Raw genomic sequence first — 19,494 nt, 5'->3', positions numbered from 1 at the left:
GGGGCCACTAGCTTTCCCTAGCACACATCCAGGAAGGCACATTTGGGCAGCAGCTGAGTACTGATGTATCAGAGCACTGAACTGGGAACACCATTGTCTGGGAGAGTGGAGACAAGAGAGTATGTAGAGCAGGGGACAGGACGGTGAAGGATCATGGGAAACATAGAAGCCTTTTGCTTCCTGGCCTTGGAGGACCAATGTTCTAGGGATCAAGTGGTTAGTTGCCGCCATTTCTAAACTGAATTACTGCCTCACAGCATCTCTGCTGCTTTTCTCATAGGCTGAGTCTGAAAACTCTTCATCAAATGACTAGTGAATGCAACAGATGTGTCCTGGGCTGCGTAGTCAGCCCAGCCTGCTGTTGGAAGATATTAATGTGGGTCAAGGTAAGAGGATAACCCTGAAGGTCAGGCAGCTTTCCCCAAGCCCAGGCTATGGGAGGTCACGTGATTACTTTTGGAGTTAGAAGGCTGCAGTGAACACTTAGGAGGCTGGAGAGAGAACTCAGCAGTTAAGAGCTCTGGCTGCTCTTGCAGAGGACCAAGGTTCGGTTCCCAGCACCCACAAGGCAGCTCACAACTGCCTATAATTCCACTTCCGGGGAATCCAATGCCTTCTCTTCTGAAACACACACACACACACACATACACACTAAAATACTTTTTAAAATTTAAAACGTAAGCCGGGCGTGGTGGCGCACGCCTTTAATCCCAGCACTCGGGAGGCAGAGGCAGGCGGATTTCTGAGTTCGAGGCCAGCCTGGTCTACAGAGTGAGTTCCAGGACAGCCAGGGCTATACAGAGAAACCCTGTCTTGAAAAACCAAAAAAAAATTAAAACGTATGATAGTCAGGTGTGGTGACACCTATCTGTAATCCCAGCACTTAGGAAGGCAGAGGCAAGTGGGGCTCTATGCCTTCTGGGCCATCCCAGACTACATGGTGAGACCCCGTGATTCAGCTGACAGGACAAGAGCTGCATTCTGGGGTGATTTTGTCAGGGTGCATTCAGCTCTGCCCTGGGACCTGAGAAGAAGCCAGAGCATTCTGTGTGTTGCTTCTTGAGTACGTGAAGGAGCCTGGGGACCTGGGCCAATGGACAATGCCACCTCCAGGAAGCCCTCACTGATTCCCCTGCACCACCTCCAGGAAGCCCTCACTGATTGATTCCCCTGCACCACCTCCAGGAAACCCTCACTGATTGATTCCCCTGCACCACCTCCAGGAAGCCTCACTGACTCCCTTGGCCTGTCTTGATCTCCACAGGAGCGAGTGGCCCTGAACTGTCACTGCTACTGCTAATTTGGTCCCGTCCCAGGATGATCTCTCTGATTCCAGATCCTGGTCTCATTGACGTGTTCTTTATGCCTTGTGAGCATGCTGGCAATGGTCATTTAAAGGAGGGAGGGCCCAAGTCCTCCTTCCCTCAGGAGGCAAGGCCCTCAAGGGTTAACCAGGAGCTGCCTGCGGTCTGAGGTAGGCAGGGAAGGAGCGTCGTATTTGTTCAGGTAAATAAGGAAGGATTACTTATAATGGGAAAGCTGGCGAGCTAACTCTGCATCTTACCCCTGACTTCCTTCCAGCACATTCCTGCAGTCCCTCTGCCTTCCGTCCATCCGTCTGCTCTGCCTCCCACACCTAGCATCCCAGCCCGCTGCTGCCCCGGTGAGAACCCCCAGCTTGGGCCTTGTCATGGTGCCAGCAGGTGGCCCTGAGCTTCTGACAGGGGCCTGCCTATAGACCTGCAGGCCTGAGGCCTCAGACTCACACTCAAGGGGCGAGAGGCCCTGGTGGCCCACCCAAGAGCCACCTCTGTCCCCAGCCCTGCTGGCCCCATTGATGTCTGCCTGAGACCCAGCAGTGACCCTAAGCTGCCTGCCCACTGCCTCCTCCTGTTCCCTGAGGTTAGCTCTGCCGAGGACGAGGACGACTCTTCTGACAGCAGGTGGCTAACGGGTGAGTGTGGTAGGAGCCAGCACGCCCTTCCGTGGGGTTCCCTGTCACCTGTGGGAGGCTGACACAGAGTGGAGACGTGCTTTGCAAGCTTGTGTTCCCGACACCAGGAACCCTGACACTTGAGTCCTGTTCTTTCCATATGCTGCCAGATCCCTTGTTGGGTCAGATCCAGAGCCTATGGGACACCCCTTCTTTCTGGGGGTCCCATGTCCGTGGGCCCGGCACAGAGCCCTTCCTACACAGGTTGAGGGAGAAATAGCCATGTGGATGTCTAACTAGCTCCCCCAGGGCCAGGTCAGCTCTGCCCTGAGGGTGAAACCTGGGCAGACCACAGGCCACTGCCACCTGGGCTGCTCTGCCGGAGGGAAGGAGCTTGGCTGCCGTGGACAGACAGGGGCTCACGACATGGACAAAAGCAAGAGAGACAGGTGGAGAGCCCAGGAAAGTGGCAGAGCAGGGTGGAACAGACTAGCAGTCTGGAGGGGGACACCATAGAGTAAACCTAGGCACTGGGAAAGCAAGAGGGGCCATAGCTTTTGTCTGGACACACAAAGAAAACCATGTGTGTGTGAATATGTGTGTATGTGTGTGAATGTATGTGTGTGTGTGTGTATGTGCATATGTGTGTATGTATGTGTGTATGTATGTGTGTGAATGTGTGTGTATGTGTATGTATATGTGTGTGTGAATGTGTGTGTGTATGTGTGTGAATGTGTGTATGTGTATGTATGTGTGTGTATGTGTGTGTGTGTTTGTATGTGTATATGTGTGTATGTGTATACATGTGTTCTTGTGTATATGTGTGTATATATGTGTGTATGTATATATGTGTACGTGTGTATGTGTGTGTGTGTGTGTGTTTGTGTGTGTATATGTATGGGGTGGTGTCATGAGGCACTCAGTTCTCTTCTTTTCTCTATTTTTTTTTAAAGATTTATTTATTTATTATTATATGTAAGTACACTGTAGTTGTCTTCAGACACACCAGAAGAGGGCATCAGGTCTCATTACGGATGGTTGTGAGCCACCATGTGGTTGCTGGGATTTGAACTCTGGACCTTCGGAAGAGCAGTAGGGTGCTCTTACCCACTGAGCCATCTCACCAGCCCCTCTTTTGTCTATTTTTATTTTGTCTATTTTCTATTTTGGGGGGGGTGTTTATTCAGAGAATGGTCTTATTCACTATGTAGACCAGACTGGCCTCTAGCTCATTATGTAAACCAGGCTAGTCTCCAGCTCGCAGATCTGTCTGACTCTCTTGGTTGCTGGGATTAAAGGTGTATGCCATAGTGGCTGGCCTTTGAGACAGGTTGTGTGTCTCTGAGGTGTCTGAGGCCCAGCACTTAGTCTCATGGTCCATGCTGGTCTTAAATTCACATTATCCCTTACCCAGAAGGGACCATTTCTGCTTATTTGGGTCTTTAAAATCTGCATCAAGCCGGGCGTGGTGGTGCACGCCTTTAATCCCAGCACTTGGGAGGCAGAGGCAAGCAGATTTCTGAGTTCGAGGCCAGCCTGGTCTACAAAGTGAGTTCCAGGACAGCCAGGGCTACAGAGAAACCCTGTCTCAAAAAAACAAAAAAACAAAACAAAAGAAGTCTGTATTGAGAGTGTGTGTGCAGGGCTAGGGCTGTTTATGTAGAGGTTAGAGGACAGCTTGTTGCCTGGAGTCCTTCGGAGACCCACCTGCCTCTGCCCCCTGAACATGCCCAGTTGCTGTTCCTTGCTTTCTCTCATGTGTGTCTTGGGCACTGAGCCCAGGCTCAGGCTTGGTGACAACTGCCTTCACCTGCTGAGTAAAGGCACTAGCCACCAAGGCTCTCATTTCCAAGGCTTGTCAGATTCCTGTAGTGAGGAAAGATGCAAGGGGAGTGGGGAGGGATGATAGGGTGGGCGCTCCTGAAGCTGCCTGAGCTATGGGGGCAGGGGCAGACCTCCCTGCCTCCACTCCCAGAAGGATTCGGAAGCCCCGATGCAGGCACAGCCCTCCATAGCTGACCCCTTCTCCCTGGCTAAGACAGACTCAGCTCATTTCCTGTCCCCACCCCCATCCCCAAACAAACAGCTTCCAGACAACCCCCAATAAAGGTGAAGCACTCCATACCAGCTGTTCCCCTGAGTAACAAGGTAAACAGGGCCCAGGGATCTCCCCCCCTCACCCCCCTCCCCTCAGGTAGAGGGCACAGCAAGCAGGTACTGCCCAACATGTGGACAGTTCTGGTAAGCTGAGCTTCTCCTGCCTCAGGAGGAGCACCCCATCCCGTCCCAGCATACAGGACTGGGAGGCTGAGGAGGAGCAGGGATGGGTCTGGGAGCCAGGCTGTGAGTTGTCCAGGTATGTTGAATGCCCAGAGATGAACACTCTGTTCATGCAAGTTTTACCTGTCACCTATGCTCCAAAGGACCTTGTGAGTCAGGTGGGACTTCCCTGTCACCCTGACTTGAGACAAAGGGGCTACACCCCATGGATGTCCAGTGGCTTCTAAGAGATAGGCCTGGCAGGAAACAGACACAGGCAAATCTATGTTGACTGGCTTACTGTGGCCTGGGCAGAACTCAGAAAGGGTCAGTTTCAGCTGGCTAGAAGACCCCGGGCTGGGCATACAGAGCAAGATGGGGTGAATTTGTAGCTCCTGGTCTGTTGAACGAGAAGGTTAGCAGAGATCCTCTCCTCAGTCAAGGGAGGCATCGTGACGGGGACATGCGGGAATGAGACATTGTGGAGGAGTTGGTTGAATGCTGGTTGGATGTGCCAGCTTGTATCCTAGGCTTGTGAGGGCACACTGAGCAGGAATCCCTGCCTCTGGCTCCCAACAGAAAGTACGGAGCTGTGGAGGAGGCCAGTAACCAGGATAGACCTGGATAGGATGGGGGAGGAGGAGGGAGCCTAGTGTCCCCCCTCAAACCTCTTTCACTTGATCAGAACCACTGCCTTTTCCCCCTCATCCTTCCCTCCTCTCCTTTCCTCTTCTCTCTCCAGTTTCCCCCTTCACCGGTTCCCGGTGCACATTCAAGCACACTCCGCTCCGCCACTACTCTGGGAGCTGATGTCTCCACTCAGTACTCCAGCCCCTTTGAGCCAGGCCACCCACCACAGTTTAACAAACAGCACAAACTGTCCCAGAAGAAACCTTGAGCTGCAGACCAGGAGGCGGGGCTTAGCTCTGGCCTGGGACGTTCCCCTCGCCCCAGAGCCCCCACAGGCAGCTGAGCAGGTAGAACCGCCCTTCTCAGTGCAAATCCTGGCACCATAGCCCTGGGCCCTTGCTGACATTTAACGCTCTTGGGCTCCAACCACCCGCTAGAGCTCTCCCACCGTTCATTCTGATCACTCCTGGCCAGCCAGTGACATCACCAGCTGCAGGGGCCCTGGGACAATGCTCTCCCAGCACAAAACAAAAAACCAATGAGACACCCTCCCCCGCCCTGGGCTCTCCCACCCAAGGCTGAGATGTCGCAAAGGAACTTCCTAGCTGGGGTTCAGGCTGTGGCTGTGACAAAAGTCAGGATGGGGGGGGGGGTTCTCTTCTCAGGGGCAGCAAGAGGCCCGCCTCCTGGCCCCACGTGAGTACACATCTCTAAGGGTACTTCCTGTCTTGGAATGGGTCTTGAGTCCCCGCCTCCTCATTCCTCCTGTCCTAGGCTCCCTGGACAGTGAGAGGCCATTGAATCCTGCACCTGGGGTCAGATGTGGGAGGTGTGTCTGCTGGACCGGGGGTGTGGCCACATAGACCCCAAGAATTCCTTGAGTAAAGCGGCTTCCTGGGGAGGCGGGGCCTCACACACACAGGAGACCAAGTGAATATGTAAACTGTGGCTTCTGGAAAGTTCTGAAACCCAGGCAAAATTGATAGGGTGGCTATAGACTCTCTTTAAGCCCCAGGCTCACCCAGGCTGGGGGTTTGCTGGCAGTAACTGCCATCAGAGGGGAGCTTTTCAGAACCTGTGGACACAAATTCCGGGGACAATTGGAGACCCTCAGCTGTGTCTCCCCACTCACCCACTTCTCTCTCATTTGTTTTAAAAAGACAAAGTCCCGCATAGCCCAAGCCAGCCACAGGCTACACTGGGGGAGTAGGTGGTTGGTTGTGGAGTGAGGCTGAGCACTGAATGGCCGGGAGTGAGGAGGCCTGAGTCTAGTTCTCCTGAAGGACTGATGTGAGGGGTGAGGCTACTGGATCCCAGGAAGGCGGGGCCTGAAGAGATGGCTAGGAAGCTGTAACCTTGGGGCTCCCTAGAACCTAGACTGGCCTGGCTCTCTCCAAGGTGCTGACCAGCTGGTGGGTATTAGGGTGCAGGTGGAAAGGACCTACCCATTCTTTTTTTTTTTTAAGATTTATTTATTTATTATATAAGTAAGTACACTGTAGCTGTCTTCAGACACTCCAGAAGAGGGCATCAGATCTCATTACGGATGGTTGTGAACCACCATGTGGTTGCTGGGATTTGAACCCTGGACCTTTGGAAGAGCAGTCGGGTGCTCTTACCCACTGAGCCATCTCACCAGCCCGGACCTACCCATTCTTGCAGGGTTCTTCACCAGGTCTAGCCTTGCCCCATACTCTGTCTCTAGCCTATTTAAGGGGTGCAGAGGTTGGGAGGGCTTAGGAGTAGCCAGTAGCCAAGGTCGGACCTCTTTGTCATGAGGCCACTAGAGACTGGCGGGGTGGGGGTTACAGGAGCTGATTTTGTCACCCTCCCGTACTTGGTGTCCTTTGGTGCTACTTCCACTGGGTCTGAAGCTGGACCCTGGAGTCTGGGCCACTGAGATTGGGCCTCAAGATTAGGGACAGGAGCTAAGAAGGCATTTTATATGCTACCCCATTATCCCTAGGAAGTTGGGGTCTGGAAGAAGGAACCCCACAGGCTACAGAGGACAGGGCTCACAACACACGGCTGCCAGACATTTCATGAGTGCCTCATGGGCAACTTCACTCGCTGAGGATGAAGTGCTGGCTGTAAACAAAGGACACAGGAGACAAAGGTGACCCTGGAGGGAACAGAGTATCAAGAAACAGCTGTACCCAGTCTCCACCATTGGTCCCTCTGTGTTCTCTGCTCACTTACCTCCCTGGGGGACAGAAGGGACTGAAAGACTGACTCCAAGCTATGAAGCCCTATCCACTAACTCTCTGATGTGGCTCTGCCCCCTGGCTTGCCCTGCACCAGCTGTTACCAAGCCTTTTGTCTAGGTAACCAGGGCTGCTGGGGCAAGAAAGAGCAAGACAGACCCCACTGAGCCTTAATCCAGACATGTGGCTTTACCCCTGAGATCAGCTCGAAGTTTGGAGACCGCAGGCGTCACTCGGGAGACTGCAGCCATTGGGCAGTTGAGAGAGGCAGGGATGGTGGCCTGTGGCCAACACACGAGGTCCTTGAAGACCTTAGGCTCACTACAGAGCAGTGACTTCAATGTCAGGAGATCTCTGGCTAGGTCCTGGTTCTTCGGTGTGTCTCTGGGTCCTTCTCAGCCACTCCCTGAGCTTCAGCCTTACCCACGTCCTCGGAGACCCCTGGCTGATGACTTTTTGAGGATGTAGTCAGACTAAGCTGCCAGTCACCGGTGGGTCATCAGAAAGGGAGACAGCAGAAGGGATCTTTGGGGTGGGGCTTAGGGAGCCTGGGATGAGGAAGAAAGGCATCTTGGGAAAGAGGACAATAACACAAGGGAGAAAGCTGTGATAATGCCCCCACCCCCCCTGCAAGGAACAAGGCAAGAAATCCCAGCGTTATCAAAACCTGGATATGAGACCATGCTGACTGGTAGTCCTGGTTCAAACCCTACCACTAATCACCGCATAGCTCCTATGCAAGACCGAGGATGAAACCCAGGGCTCTGTGTGTGTGCACACTGAGCGAACACTACCAACTGAGCCACATCCCAGCCCACGGACAAGGCAGGCAGTGGGAGCCATGCGTGCCAGGTTCTTGAGCAGAGGAGTCGGGTAAAAGGTTGATGGGAGGAGACAAACGTGGTAGTGCTTGGGGTGAGCAGCCAGGAGTAGAAGATGAACCTTGGGCTGGTGAGATGGCTCGGTGGGTAAGAGCACCCGACTGCTCTTCCGAAGGTCCAGAGTTCAAATCCCAGCAACCACATGGTGGCTCACAACCATCCNNAACGAGATCTGGCGCCCTCTTNTGGAGNGTNTGAAAAAAGCTNNAGGGTNNTTTAAAAAAAAAAAAAAAAAAANTTTTAAAAAAAAAAAAAAAAAAAAAATTTTAAAAAAAAAAAAAAAAAAAAAAAGAAGATGAACCTTGGAAAATGAAGGGACCCAGTCATGAGGTGGCCTAGACACCTAAAAGGAGAAAAGTGGCCAGAGCAGGTGCCTTAACAAGATGGCGGTCCAAGGAACAGAGTCTACACACAGCCAGGTTACAGTCTCCTGAGCCTGGCCATCTGCATCTCTGAGATGAGACACTCGAGTTCATGTAGCCCAGGCTGTGGTTAGCTGTCCTAGCTAGAGTTACTACTGCTATGAAGAAACACCATGACCAAAGCAACTTGGAGAGGAGTGTTTAGTGGCTTCCACTTCCACATAGCTGTTCATCAAAAAAGTCAGGACAGAAACTCAAACAGGGCAGGAACCTAGAGGCAGGAGCTGATGCAGAGACCATGGAAGGGTGCGGCTTACCAGCTTGCTCCTCATGGCTTGCTCAGCCTGCATTCTTACAGAACCCAAGACTACTAGCCCAGGGGTGGCACCACCCACAATCAGCTGGGCCCTCCCCTATTAATCACTAGTTCAGAAAATACTCAACCAAATGTGGTGGTGATGACTTTAGTCCCAGCACTCAGGAGGCAGAAGCAGACAGATCTCTGAGTTCGAGGTTAACCTGGTCTACAAAGAGAGTTCCAAGATAGTCAGGACTGTTACGCAGAGAAACCCTGTCTTTTTCTTTTTCTTTTTTAAACTTTATTTATTTAATGTATGAGTGCTCTGCTGCATATACATCTGCCTGCCTGAAGAGGGTGTCAGATCCCCCTATAGATGGTTGCGAGCCACCATGTGGTTGCTGGGAATTGAACTCATGACCTCTGGAAGAACAGCCTGTGCTCTTAACTGCTGAGCCATCTCACCAGCCCTAAGAAACCCTGTCTTGAAAGACCAAAACAAAAAACAAAAGGAAACAGAAATCTCTTCAGGCTACAGGCATTTTCTCACTTGAGGATTCCTCCTCTCAGTGACTTCAGCTTGTGTCAGCTTGACATGACCATCTGGCACAGTGTATGTGTGGGCATCCTGGCACGACAGAGTCTGCATTCTCTGTGACACCCTCTTCTCCTGCCCTAGTCCAGCTGCTGCCGTGAGAGACCAGAGGTGCAGCCAGCCCCCCAGCCCCAGCCCAGCCACCAGGTCCCAGGGAGCAGCCTTTGTGTCTGCTGCATAGTTATTCAGTCAAGGGAGCTCTGGGCATTGGGAAGCAGAGCAAGGGGATGCTGGGAAGGGGAACAGGTGTTTCTGCAGGGGAAGGGTCCAGAAGACTTCTTTACGTCTTGACTGCCCCATTGGTAAAATAGGGGTAAGAAGAAGGTTTGGGATGCCTTCCCTAGGGAGCGCATGGATACCAGGGCTGTGAAGCCTACTCAGCAAATGCGGGAGGGATGAAGTATTACATAGTACCTGGGCCACCACTGGCCCAGATGGCCCCTCTTGCAACATTGCCTGGACTCCAGCACCCGTCTCCCCTCCCACCTGTGACTGAGGCCAGGCGAACATAAGGCCACAGAGAATCAAGTGCTCCTGCCTCTTGGAAAAGCTAGCGGCTGGGCATGGGGCCCAGGGAGCTGGCAGAGACTGTCCTAACGTGGCAGGCATGGGGCCACTGGGGATGTGGACGGGGCAGGAGGCCATTGTGGGGTGGAGGAGGAGGGATGGAAACTGGGGGAAGACTCTCCTTGGGTGGGGCCACCACCTGGGGTATAGGGTGTGGGCACAGGCCAGGGTGGGGACAAAACAGGCTATGGAAACTGCCTTGGTAAATACCAAGGTTCCGTGGAGCGTGCGCGCATGTGCACACTCTCTCTTTCACACACACACACACACACACACACACACGTTTGCACAAAAGGACTTGAAATCAATCCAGACTCAACCCCGACCCCTGTCCACCCCACCCACCCAAACCTATTCTTCCTTGTCGCTTAAGGAGTTCTTTGAAAGGAAAGGCTGGACCCAGAGGCAACACATTTGGCTTTCTCTCTCCTGTGGGGCCTGCTGGGCAGCGCTGAAGGGTGGGAAAACCTGGGCACTAAGCAAGAGGAGGTGGGTGCTGAGCAAGTGTGTGTGTGTGTGTGTGTGTGCACTGATCAATGAGGGGGTGGGGACTGAGCAAGCAGTGGGTGGGGACAGCCAAAATTCACCTCAATTCTATCAAGTCTTGCTAGTCCAAGAGAACAGGAAGCTGTTTCCTAGATTGTAGGGCATTTTCCAACAGGTTAGCTGTGGCCCTTGAAAAGACCCAAGGGTTTTTCCAGACTGGGCCTTTTTCCTTTGCCGCACCCACCCAGGTGCCAAAAGCCAGCTACACGGTGGGTCCTACAGGGTAACTGGAGATGGGAAATGCAGGAGGCAGGAGGACCAGATGGTTCAGGCCAGCCAGTGCTACCTACTACCTAAGACCTTTAAAGGAAATGTGTGCCTCCCACCTGCCCACACATCCACCTCATTGTCTTTTCCAGTCAGGGCCACACTCACTGCCCAGTGACCCGGAAGCCCCCTGGCCTCTCTCCAGCCCATTGCCTGCTGAGTCCCGAGTCCTATAACCAGCTTAGTGGTCCCCCACAGAGCCGGGACAGCCATCAAACCTATTTTCCTTCTCTGATTTCTGCAGAAGCAGCCCCAAGCCTCCACCACAGCATGGGCAGCGCCAGCCCAGGCCTGAGCAACGTGTCCCCCGGTTGCCTGCTACTGTTCCCAGATGTGGCACCGCGAACAGGGGCGGAGAAGGCAGCATCGGGAGCAATGGGCCCTGAGAAGCAGGAATGGAGTCCTAGCCCGCCCGCCACCCCTGAGCAGGGCCTGTCTGCTTTCTACCTCTCTTACTTTAACATGTATCCTGACGATAGCAGCTGGATCGCCAAAGTCCCCGAGGCCCGTGCCGGGGAGGACCACCCGGAGGAGCCCGAGCAGTGTCCTGTCATTGACAGCCAGGCCTCTGGGAGCACGTTGGATGAGCACTCGCTAGAGCAGGTGCAATCAATGGTTGTGGGCGAGGTCCTGAAAGATATCGAGACGGCCTGCAAGCTTCTGAACATCACAGCAGGTGAGAGTCCCGGCCTCCGCCCGGGGGGTGGGGGTGGGGGGCCTCCGCCTGCCGGGGAAACAAGCAGGGTGGAGATCTGCTAGATGGACTCTGATCGCCTTGGATAGCCCAGGACACACAACAGCTGGAGTCAGAGGCCATGCCTAACCACGCCTGCCCCGGGGCTCTCTCTTAGTGGATAAAGGGCACTCAGTGTCTGCTCCCATCTGGCTCCCCACCTTCTCTGGGACTCAGCTCCCCTCTTCTGTCACTCACTCTATCCTAACCACGTGGTCTCCCTGCTTTTCCCCATAGCGCCTGCTAGTCCTGCAATCTAAGATGCTTACCCACACATAGATACCTATTTCACCTTTCCCTGGCATTCTCTGGTCTGAGTTGGCAACCTGTCCATGAGACCTCTGATCAGCTGCTGAGATTGGCTCCCACGGCTCACCTCTCGCCTCCCCCTTTTTCTTGTTCTTGTGGTATGATTGCTCTCTGGAGGTCTGGGACTTGGTTTCTTCCTACCTCACTGGATAGCACTGGACATAAGAGATGCTCAATAAACGACCACTGACTGACTTCACCTGCTTGGTGCCCTCTCAGCGCAGGGACTGGGAGAGAAAGTAATGAACAGAACAAAGGCTCTGTGTGTGGAGCTGGGACAACTGGATCATAAAGAAGCAGCTGAATGTGGCCCTCTGATGGGGTCAACTGATGAGGAAGGGACACCAAGGAATAGATGTGTGTGTGTGTGTGTGTGTGTGTGTGTGTGTATCCATGTACATGCGTGCCTGGTCTGGGGAGGGGGTGGTATCATGGAGTCAGAAGTGCAGATGAAACTACTGTGGGCCAGGACGTCCTGGCCTCCATCCTATAGTTCCCCGGGAGGGCGCCCCCCCCCACCAGTCTGCTAGATGTTCCCAGGTGGTGTCCCCATTCAAGGCAGCTCCTACCCACATCTCCTCTCCTCTACTTTCCCACACTCCAGAAGGCTCTCCCACGGGATCTCTTCCTCCATGAGGAAGAGGTGCTTCCTCCAGCTCCAGGGTGAGGCAGGTGTGCTCTCTGAACAATGGGGACAGAAACAAATTGAATTGACCTCGGGAAGAAAGAAAATGGCCTCGAGATGTGGGAACAGTGTAGCTTGCAGGTCACTAAGCTGGGACACTGGCTGGAACCAGACTTCACCTGGCGGTCACACTGCCACTGTGACCCAGGCTGGTTCTAGCCTTGTGCCCTGCTAGGCTCCCCTGAGAGCTTTTTCCTAAGGGCCCACATCACTGGTGACTTCCTCCTCCAGCTTTAGCTGACCCAATAATTGCTGGGGCAGCTGCTAAGGATCTAGCTATTTCCTAAGCACTGGGCAAGGATTGGATCCCCTCCTCCTGCACGCTCCAGTCTCTTCGTCTCTAAAATTCCAGGGTGGAGGGGTTCCTGGGTGGGTTTTCTCCTCGAGAAGTCTGTGGAAGGCAAGCGGTGTCCAGCAAAAAAAGCATTTATGTTTCTGGCTGCGTGTAACTGTTCTCCTTAGAGCTGGGATCTCCGGAAAGGCCCAGTAGGGGACGGGAGAGACATGGGGATGTGATGGGTTACCAAGGCAACAAGCTTGGTTTAGGGTCTTTCCCTCTCACTTCCTTTTTGGTGGAGTGTGCCTTCATGGGCTTCTCAAGGCTTTAGACATTCCCACCCTGAGGAGTGCATGGCCCCAGGCAACAAAACCTCATGGGTGTCCCATCCCACAGACAGCCACCTTTGGGGCAGTGCCCACCAGCAGCCCTGAACTAGTGTGTATCTCTTGTCCAGACCCTGGGGACTGGAGCCCTGGTAACGTGCAGAAGTGGCTTCTATGGACAGAACACCAGTATCGGCTGCCTCCAGCAGGCAAGGCCTTCCAGGAGCTGGGCGGTAAGGAGCTGTGCGCCATGTCCGAGGAACAGTTCCGTCAGCGTGCACCCTTGGGTGGGGATGTACTGCATGCCCACCTGGACATCTGGAAGTCAGGTGAGACACGGTAAACCGGGCTAGCCCTGGATTTGCATCAGTCAGTCTGCCTCTGCCTCCCCACCCCCCCATGTGCAGCTCTTATTTTTGTTTTAAAGGGAAAACCTGTTTTCAGGTTAGCTTTATTATTTATAATGAAGGCTGTCAGGGTAGGTCAGTGGATAAAGGTGCCTGCCTTCAAGCCTGAGAACTGGAGTTTGATCCCTGGGACCAGCAAGGGAGGAGAGAAGGGACTCTCCCAGATTGTCCTGACTTCTGACCCTGAGTCCTGGCACCCCTGTGCTTCACACGACAGCACTGCTGCTGTCTTTTGCTGTTGATGCTGGTGGTGGTTTGGGGTTTTTCTTTTGCTTTGCTTGTTTTTTTCCTCTTTGGAATTTTGGAGGATTCTGTGCTTGATCATTGGGTCGAGGCCCCTTCCCTTAGAGGTCTGAGATGAATGGGAGACAGGATGCCCTCAGGTGACTCTCTGAGTGGTCAGTCTGCAGTGCCAGTGGTTATGCCGTGAGCAGAAGGACTCTGTCCCTGGCTGATGGCCTAGGGGTGGGCGGAAGCAGTGGGCAGTTGGAGACCTGATGAGACTGCCAGGCCACAGATTCAAGGCTCCCTTGCCCCATTTCACAGTGAGGAGCGGTCGCCCCCCCCCCCAGCTGTGGGTGGGGACCTCTGCTGGGTCGCCAACCTCCCCTCTTTGTTCCACAGCGGCCTGGATGAAGGAGAGGACCTCGCCTGGGACCCTTCACTACTGCGGTGAGTAGGGCCAGAGCAGGAAGGCCTGGCGGGGCTGAGGGAGGCTACCCTGAGAAGTGCATAGTCGCAGGTGCCATACACCCTGCCCGCTCTGGCTTCCAGCCTCCACCAGCGAGGAGGGCTGGACGGATGGTGAGGTGGACTCGTCGTGCTCCGGGCAGCCCATCCACCTGTGGCAGTTCCTCAAAGAACTGCTGCTCAAGCCCCACAGCTATGGCCGCTTCATCCGCTGGCTCAACAAGGAGAAAGGTAGAATCGGCTGGGGCTCTGTTCACCAGGGCGGGGAGGGGTTGGCAGGAGACTTGACCTTTCTTAGGAGGGATTAGAGAGAGAGAGGGTGGGACCTCGGGGCTGTAGGGGCGGGGCTCTGAGTGCCGAGAGGGGAGGGGCTAGTCGGAGGCGTGGTTTCCATGTGGTTTCTGTAGGGCAGAAATCCAGCTAGGAGCATGGGCAGTGCTGGAGTAGGGGGCATGGGTGGATCTACAACAGAGGCTGGGTAGGAAAGTGGCGCTACCCGGAAGGGGGCATCGGGTAGGGGTGTGGCCTAGATCGACTTCACCCTGTGCCAACTGTGCCACTCAAGAGATCCACACTCCTTCAGCACCAAGGTTTTTGAGGTTTAGGGTACTGTTTGTGTCCTCCGCGGCCTCTGCGCCAGACTCCGCCCTGGTAGTGAGACTCCATCGGCCCCACACAGCACTAGAACATAGCACTGATTTGAGGTTATTAGTGGAGAGTGGGAAAACACTCCGCTTCAAGCAGGGCATAGTGGCTTTAATGTCAGCGCTGGGGAGGCAGGGGCTGGCGGTGAATTTTATGCCACTCACCCCAGTCTACACAAAGAGACCTTGTCAAAAACAAACAAACAAACAAGACTGGAGAGATGTCTTGGTTCTTAGGGTATTTTTGGTCTTGCAGAGGACCAAGATTCAGTTCCCAGCACCACGTGGCTGCTAGAACTTCCTCTGACTCCAGCAGCAGAGATCTTTTGACCTGGCAAGCACCAGGCAAACACGTACAGACATGCAAACAAAACACTCATACCCATGAGATAATAAAAATACATCTTTAAAAACCCCTGAAAACATCGTGCCTTGAGGGCCGGCGAGACAGCTCTATGAGGACAGACAGGCAAGCATGAAGAGCTGACTTCGATTCTTGGAGGATGGAAAGGAAAGGAGTCTTGCAAATTGCCCTCCGCTCTCCACATGCATGCACATCCAGGATCTATCTGCTGACATGCATTCACATAACCACAAATAAAGTAAAAGAGAATAAAAAAATTAACAAGAGCTCCAACCTAAAGAATCATGTGTCCATCAGAAACACAAATATGTGAGCCCTAAATATAAAATTAAACATTCTAGGTCTGGAGTCAAAAATGTTTAAAAACAACTGGATTTCATGTTAATAATGTAGGTTGTCTGACCTTAATCCCAATTTCTCAAACGATCCCCAATACAAACTCTTCAGAATACCATGGTAGATGTCTGGCCCAGAAAAGCTTGTCAAATATTCCCAAATCCTAAAACTCCAAACTCTGACACAGTTCTGATCCAGAATTTCAGATTAGAGATGCACAACCTGCCTTTGATATAAGACTGTACACAAGTTAGAATTTCAACCAGTAATAAAAGTAAAAATTAGCTGGGCGTGGTGGCGCACACCTTTGATCCCACCACTTGGGAGGCAGAAGCAGGCGAATTTCTGAGTTTGAGACCAGCCTGGTTTACAGAGTGAGTTCCAGGACAGCCAGGGCTATACAGAGAAACCCTGTCTAGAAAAAAAAACAAACAAACAAAAAAAGGAAAAATTAAATCAAATATATTTGCTAACATCAGGTGTCATGATGGCACATGCCTTTAATCCCAACACTCCAGGACAGCCAAGGCTATGTCGAGAGACTGTGTCTTGAAAGAAAGAAAGAAAGAAAGAAAGAAAGAAAGAAAGAAAGAAAGAAAGAAAGAAAGAAAGAGAAAGACAGAAAGGCGAGAGAGAGAGAGAGAGAGAGAGAGAGAGAGAGAAGAGAGAGAGAGAGAGAGAGAAGAGAGAGAGAGGGAGAGAAAGAGAAAGAGGAAGAGAGAGAGAGACAGAGAGAGGGAGAGAGAAAGATGAAAGAGAGAGAAAGACGAGAGAGAGAAAGAGAGAGAGGGGAGAGAGAGAGAAAGAGAGAGAGAGAGGTGTTTGTTAAGTCCCTTGCCTGCTCCAGCATCTGCCACTTTGCTTTCCCCAAAACCAATCTGTTGATCTCCTCTCTTTTCTTCTCACGCCTTCCACATACTCTCTCTCTTCTCCTCCCACCCTCCCTTCTTCCTCCCCCCACCCCCAGGCATCTTCAAAATTGAGGACTCGGCACAGGTGGCCCGACTGTGGGGTGTGCGCAAGAACCGGCCAGCCATGAACTATGATAAACTAAGCCGCTCTATCCGCCAGTATTACAAGAAGGGCATCATTCGCAAACCCGACATCTCTCAGCGCCTCGTCTACCAGTTTGTGCATCCAGTCTGAGAGCCACAGAGACCAGAGGCCTACAACCTGCCCCAGGCAGCCACTCTCTGGATGGCCTGGTCCTCTCTGCTCACTCTGAATTCAGGGGCTGCTGGTATCCCAGAACCCAAGGTCCCAGATAGACAGCCACTGATTTAGGGATACACATGAGCTCTCTGGGTCCCTCTTCAGGTCATACATGGGCCCCAGGAAGATCGAGGGAGCTAGGACTGTTCACAAACGGAGAACTCCCTGAGCCAGGCTTGGACTGTGGAATTCCTGGGGGAACCACCTACAGCACACAGGGACTGGACCAAGTCAGCTCACTGGACAGTGATGTCACTGGTCTCTGCTCCTGCCACAATCTTGTACCATATCTGGCATGGTGCTAAGAGATGTCTGCACCCTGCGTTGGGAAGCCAGGGGTGCCCTGGGGATGGATAATAAAGACATAAGATAACTGTTAGGTCCTCCAGTGTCTGGCTATGCATGGCACAGCCTGGAAGCCAGCAGCAGTCAAGGGTGGCTGGGGTTCCAAGTGCTTAGGGTGGTGGCTACCCAGGGAAGCCTACCCAGGGAAGTGACATGGAGCCAAGCCTGAGAGGAAACAGGAGCTGTCTGGTAGATGTCATGGAAGAGGCAGAGGGTTCTCCAGGACAAAGTGGATAGTCTAGATAGACGCTTCATCCTCCTCACCAGCCATGGCTGACATAGGAGGTGGGCCAGGCTGAAGAGCAAGCATCCATACACAGACCCAAAGTAAGGAAGGCAGCCTCTGTGTCTGCTCTGTGAGAGGACAGCACTTGCTGGCATGTGTGCCCACGTGTGCCCAGGTATGCCAGGGGTCTGGCTCTCCTGCAAGAGGATTTGCTTAGCTATCTAAGAAAGCTGAACCACGCAGTGGATTGTGGGAGATAGTGGGTGATTCATAGCTTTGGGACAGTGGCGTTGTAAGGCTCTAAGAATTTACAGTTTCTGTCTCCCTCTCCCCAACCCCCAAGACTTCACAAGGTCTATTCGTAGACTTGTGAGTCCCTCACCTGGGCACAAGAGCTGCTGGAGTGTGAGGAGCAGTATGAGCCTGAGTGTGGAGCTCCCAGACAGCTTGCCCATTCTCCAGCCCAACACAGCTGTGCCACACTTCCCGGGTTTATTTACCCTAATCAAGCATCCTGAGGACTTGCTAGGGCCAGCCCTCTGCCCTTTGTCGTTGACCTCAACAAAATCATGAAATCAGGGCCACCACCCTGTTCAGCACGTGTTGCCTCAGAGGTCCGGAATGGCTGACCACTTAGCTCACAGTCAAACCGCTATGGATGGCAGGACCAGGAACTCACCCATCCTGCCCCAGGGACAGGATTCGCCCTACCTTTCCTTCCCAAATGGTTCAGCATCTCTTACCCCACAGCTCATCCGTTCTGAGGCCAGACTTCTAGGAAAAAGGACAGGGAGCCAGCATCACCCAGAACACCCCGGGTGTGTGTGTGTTATTGCTTTGTTGTTTTGTTTTGTTTTTGTTTTATTTGAGATAGGGTTTCTCTGTGTAGCACTGACTGTCCTAGAACTCACTCAGTAGACAGAGCTGGCCTGGAACTCAGAGATCTGCCTGCCTCTACCCCCGGAGTGCTGCCACACCTGCCTGGACCACAGAGGGTTAAAGGCACCCTGCACCCCTACCTTCTGCCCCCAGCACTTTTTATTGTCTCCTGAAGAATGTTTACTCCTGACAACTAGCAAACAGTGCCTTGGCATCTGTCATCTGGGACTGGACTGGGGGTGGGGTGGGGGCTCTACCCAGACTGCTGTCTTGCTAGGTCCCAGCTGTCTCCTATACCCAGGCAAGAAGCAGTCTGGGACCCTGGCCAGAGGCAGGCTCAGCTCTGTTAAACTGGTTTTGTTTCTAGCCAGCCCATCCTGTCCCTCGGGAATCCCTTAAGTCAACCCACTTGGATGTCCCAGCTGTGCCTGGGCCAGGCTCAGAGTTCAGGCAGGGCTGGGGAATTCTCACAAGGGAAAGGGGATCGAATGCTTAGGTTGGGGAGAAAAAACAGCTCCACAGAGGGGAGGTGTGGGAGACCAGAAGGGCAGCTTCCACCGAGGAACATTCCAAAGGCCACATCCACCCAGTGACAGCTTGCAAGCTGGCATCAAACCACGGCTTCTCCTCTCTGTTGACACATCCCTACCAAAACCTCTCCTGGCATAGACATTTCCTGACTCCTTTTTGGAAGTTTCATTTCAGGGCTCCCCCAAACAAACTGGAACAGCCTATGTGACTAAGAGGCCACCACCTTTGGACTCTAAGATCCTGGGCTGGGCAAAAAGACCTAAATCTGTAATGCTAATATTTGGGAACTGGAGGCAGGAGATCACCCTCAGCTACACAGCCATTTCGAGGTCAGCTGCACGAGACTTTTGTTTTTATTATTATTTTATTTTAGATTTACTTTGGGTATGCGTATATGCCTGTATACCACATGTACGATACGCCCACAGAGGTCAGAAGAGAGTGTTGGATTCCCTGGAACTGGAGTCACAGAAGGTTGTAAGCAGACATGTGGTTGTTGAGAATTGAACCTGAGTCCTCTGCTAGAGTAGCTGGTACCCTTAACTGCTGAGCTGTCTCTACAGCCCAAGACTCTAATTTGAGCAAAGCAAAGACAAGAAAAAGAAAGGAATGAGAGAGAGAGATAGAGGAAGGAAAGGAAGGAAGGGGGAGGGAAGAGAGGAGGAGGGAGAAGGAAGGGAGGCTGGTTCATACCAGGAAGCACAAGGTTGCCCTCTGACCTCCTGTGCGGGTCTGGGTGGAGGCACGTGTGCGCATGCTCAAACCTGCTCTTGGCTGTTGTTCGTCTCAAACCCTCACACACATTATATAGAAATGTAAGGGGCTGGAGAGATGGCTCAGTGAGTAAGAGCACCGACTGCTCTTCCGAAGGTCCAGAGTTCAAATCCCAGCAACCATATGAGATCTGATGCTCTCTTCAGGAGTGTCTGAAGACAGCTACAGTGTACTTACATATAATAAATAAATAAATCTTTAAAAAAAAAAAAAA

The 19,494-nt window shown here is 52.9% G+C and overlaps 1 protein-coding gene across 2 annotated transcripts; it reads left to right on the top strand.

The window, feature by feature from the left end:
* The first annotated feature begins 1,553 nt into the window (after positions 1–1,553).
* Spdef (SAM pointed domain containing ETS transcription factor) lies at positions 1,554–16,903 on the top strand. Of its 2 annotated transcripts, XM_021150024.1 has the most exons (6): positions 1,554–1,954; positions 10,787–11,218; positions 13,004–13,201; positions 13,904–13,951; positions 14,054–14,200; positions 16,281–16,903. In XM_021150024.1, the coding sequence occupies exons 2-6, from the start codon at positions 10,813–10,815 to the stop codon at positions 16,457–16,459; spliced, it is 978 nt and encodes a 325-aa protein (XP_021005683.1). In that variant the 5' UTR covers positions 1,554–1,954; positions 10,787–10,812; the 3' UTR covers positions 16,460–16,903. The 2 variants fall into 2 exon arrangements, with proteins under 2 accessions (XP_021005683.1, XP_021005684.1); XM_021150025.1 differs by lacking the exons at positions 1,554–1,954; positions 13,904–13,951 and having other exon boundaries at positions 10,813–11,218; positions 16,281–16,459.
* The last annotated feature ends 2,591 nt before the right edge of the window (positions 16,904–19,494 follow it).

The sequence above is a fragment of the Mus caroli genome, chromosome 17, assembly GCF_900094665.2.
Source record: "Mus caroli chromosome 17, CAROLI_EIJ_v1.1, whole genome shotgun sequence".
Taxonomy (NCBI): Eukaryota; Metazoa; Chordata; class Mammalia; order Rodentia; family Muridae; genus Mus; species Mus caroli.
This window is presented reverse-complemented; position numbering and strand designations above follow the sequence as displayed.

Bases quoted from the DNA above. Each gene is read 5' to 3' on its own strand.
- Spdef (XM_021150024.1), top strand. From the start codon at position 10,813: ATGGGCAGCGCCAGCCCAGGCCTGAGCAACGTGTCCCCCGGTTGCCTG. The intron at 11,219-13,003 runs GTGAGAGTCCCG...TCTCTTGTCCAG, and splicing joins GCTTCTGAACATCACAGCAG to ACCCTGGGGACTGGAGCCCT. The intron at 14,201-16,280 runs GTAGAATCGGCT...CCCCACCCCCAG, and splicing joins CTGGCTCAACAAGGAGAAAG to GCATCTTCAAAATTGAGGAC.